Source organism: Artibeus jamaicensis, unplaced genomic scaffold (assembly GCF_021234435.1).
Source record: "Artibeus jamaicensis isolate MK-2021 breed Jamaican fruit bat unplaced genomic scaffold, CSHL_Jam_final scaffold_804, whole genome shotgun sequence".
NCBI lineage: Eukaryota > Metazoa > Chordata > Mammalia > Chiroptera > Phyllostomidae > Artibeus > Artibeus jamaicensis.
In genome coordinates, this window is record NW_026522055.1 from 2,474,591 (window position 1) to 2,477,432 (window position 2,842).

The 2,842-nt window shown below is 38.6% G+C and overlaps 1 protein-coding gene across 1 annotated transcript; it reads right to left on the bottom strand.

Annotated features, from left to right (window-relative positions):
* Window positions 1-332: 332 nt before the first annotated feature.
* Window positions 333-999, bottom strand: LOC119058064 (KRAB domain-containing protein 5-like). The gene is made up of 3 exons (XM_053659685.1): window positions 979-999; window positions 764-890; window positions 333-433 (listed from the first exon to the last, which is right to left on the bottom strand). Exons 1-3 carry the CDS (start codon window positions 997-999, stop codon window positions 333-335), a joined length of 249 nt encoding a protein of 82 aa, XP_053515660.1.
* Window positions 1,000-2,842: the final 1,843 nt, after the last annotated feature.

Sequence of the window (2,842 nt, forward strand, 5' to 3'; positions counted from 1 at the left end):
GATCATGGTCGTCCTCACAGTCCAAAAATAACATAATTGTATATACTGTACACTTTTTTAATGCTTGTATGTATATATTTTTAGAGAACAAGGGCTAGAGCCAAAAATGTTAGTAGAATAACAGAGGTCACTGGGGTCAAAACAGAATTTTGAAAGCATGCAGGAGCCTGAAATACTGTTGAAGGTGACCTGTCCCTCTATGACAGCAACAGAAATACTCCTGGGCTCTTAAAAGCCTCTCCACTGAAGTACAGCTTCCCAAAACACACTTGAAGGCCAGGCTTCCTCTGAGACCTTTGTGTTACTCATTTGTGATATCTGCATCTGCATTCTCACCTACCTGGGGGGGCAGATATTGAAGATTTTTTGGAAACATCCCAGCCCTCCATTTGCTCCAAAAATGTGACCAGGGCTGGCTTAGAAACAACAAGACCTGTGTACAAAGGAAATATTATTATTTTTTAAAGATCCCCAATTTCCAAACCATGTGTGCTCTGGTAAAATAAACTACAGGAAAATTAAAATATTCAAGATTATCTTGTTTGGTAATGCAGATGAATCGTTCTAACAATGCATACAGTTTTCAGTGATTTACTAAGAACCATAGTTCTTGAAACCTCTATTTTCCACAGGAGATAACCTTCAAGTTCTCCCTTGTGACCATGAATCTCAAAGTGTACCATACAGAGTCAAGTCTGCAAAAGATGCTATATACAGAAAATGCAGTGAATGGAGCAGGAAATGTGAAGGAATTTGGGCTCACCCAGGGAGACCAGGTTGCTGTAATTCTCCAACATCACATCTGAGTACAGTTTCTGCTGAGCTGGGTCCAGGCATTCCCATTCTTCCTGAGAGAAATCTATTGACACGTCCTTGAAGGTCAAAGATGGCTGGAACAAAAGGGGCAAATTTTTCAAGGAGACAACAGCACATGTCTCAGTGTCATCTAACATGAGAAGTATTACAAGTGCTTCTGACCTGGGCGAGAACCTGAATCATTCAGTAAGGCCACTTTGACCCTTTAATGCTCTCTAATGTATTTTGTAACAATGACAAGTGAGGATAATACATGTCCACAAATCCAACACAAAGACACTACTTTTGAGGAAAATAAACTTTAAAATGAAGGAAGAGACACAAGCATAGGGGTTGTTGAGTTTTGTATTTGTATCATTCAAAGTCAACTATGTATATTTCTCAGCTACAAAATTCATGGTGAGTTGAAAGTGTAAGTAAGTTGTGTACATTTAATTGTGGTAACAAAAAACGAAGTTTTGTTAAAATGCAGATTTTAAGATTTTTGGGGGTGAGGCCTGTGTTTCCACATTTTTCAGAAGCTCCCTTGTTTAAGTATGTTTCATTGATTATGCTGTTACAACTCTCCCATTTTTTCTTTTCTCTTTCTCCTCCACACTGCAACCCCCGTGGTCTGTAATTGCCTGATTACATTCATGTCCATGGGTCATACAAATAAGTTCCATGACTTCTCCACTTCTTAAAGTATTTTAAATTCCCCTTGTTTGTACCCACCATTTATGCTTATTCTTCCCTGTACCTTCTCCCCGATTTGTCCCTTTCCCCAACCCCACTATGGACCCTCTATATGATCTCCTGTTTGGTCAATTTGTTCCCCTTCTAGTTGTTTGCTTATTTTGTTTCTTTTGGTTTTGCCTTATAGGTTCAGTTGTTAATGCTGTGAGTTTCTTGTCATTTCATTATTTGTTTTTTTATTATCTTCTTTTTCTTGGATTAACTCACTTGAACATTTCATATAAGGGATTGGTGATGATGAACTCTTTTAACTTGACCTTATCTGGGAAGCACTTGATTTGTTCTTCTGTTCTAAATGATAGCTTTGCTGATTAGATTAATGTTGGATATAGGTCCTTGTCTTACATGACTTTGAATACTTAGTTTCAGCCCCTTCTTGCCTACAAGATTTCTTTGACAAATCAGCTCCTAGTCTTATGGGAACCACTTTGTACTTCATTCTCCTTTTGTGTTGTTGGGTTTAAGATTCTCTTTCTACTTTTTTCTTGGGTAATGGAATTGTGATGTGTCTTGGTGTGTTCCTTCTTGGGAGCAACTTCTTTGAAACTCTGAGAATTTTTTTTTACTTGCATAACTATTTCCTTTACCAGACACGATGGGTTTTCCTTCATTATTTTTCAAATGAGTTTTCCATTTCATCTCTTCCTCTTCTTCTCCTGCTACCCCTATGATTAAAATGGTTGAAGGTTTCAGATTGTCCCAGAAATACTCAGCCATTTTTTTTTAATTCTCATTTCTTCATTCTGCCCTGGTTGAATATTTATATCTTCCTCTTGGTCCAAATTTTTGGCTTGAGTCTTAGTTTCTTTCCTTCCCTGTTGGTCCCCTTATATGTTTCTGTATTTTATTTTGTAAAGCCTGCACTTCTTACATTATTTGGTAGCTCTGCTCAGCCATTTCTATGAGCACCCTGATTATCAGTGTTTTGAACTTTGCATGGAGTGATTGGCTACCTCCTCGGTGCTTAATTCATTGTTAAAAATATTTATATATATTTAGAGTGTGGAGAGGAAGGGAGGAAGAGAGTAAGAGAAACTTCAATGTATTCAATGTGTGATTGCCTCTAACATGCCCCATACTGGGGAACTGGCCAGCCACCCACACATGAGCCCTAATGTGGAATTTAACAAGAGACTCTTTGCCTGACAGGCTGGCAGTTCATTCCATGAGCCATACCATGCAGTCACCTTTTGCTGCAATGTTCATGAGTTCTTTTCTTTTGGGCCATATATCTCTGTCTCTTTGTACCTGGTGCACTCCTAGGTGTGGAGCCTTAGGTACTTGCCAGGGC

Excerpts from the sequence above, each read along its gene's own strand:
- LOC119058064 (XM_053659685.1), bottom strand. The coding sequence starts at position 999 with ATGATTCAGGTTCTCGCCCAG. Across the intron at positions 891-978 it reads TGATTCAGGTTCTCGCCCAG|CCATCTTTGACCTTCAAGGA; the intron begins GTCAGAAGCACT and ends CTTTTGTTCCAG. Across the intron at positions 434-763 it reads CAGCAACCTGGTCTCCCTGG|GTCTTGTTGTTTCTAAGCCA; the intron begins GTGAGCCCAAAT and ends CTTTGTACACAG.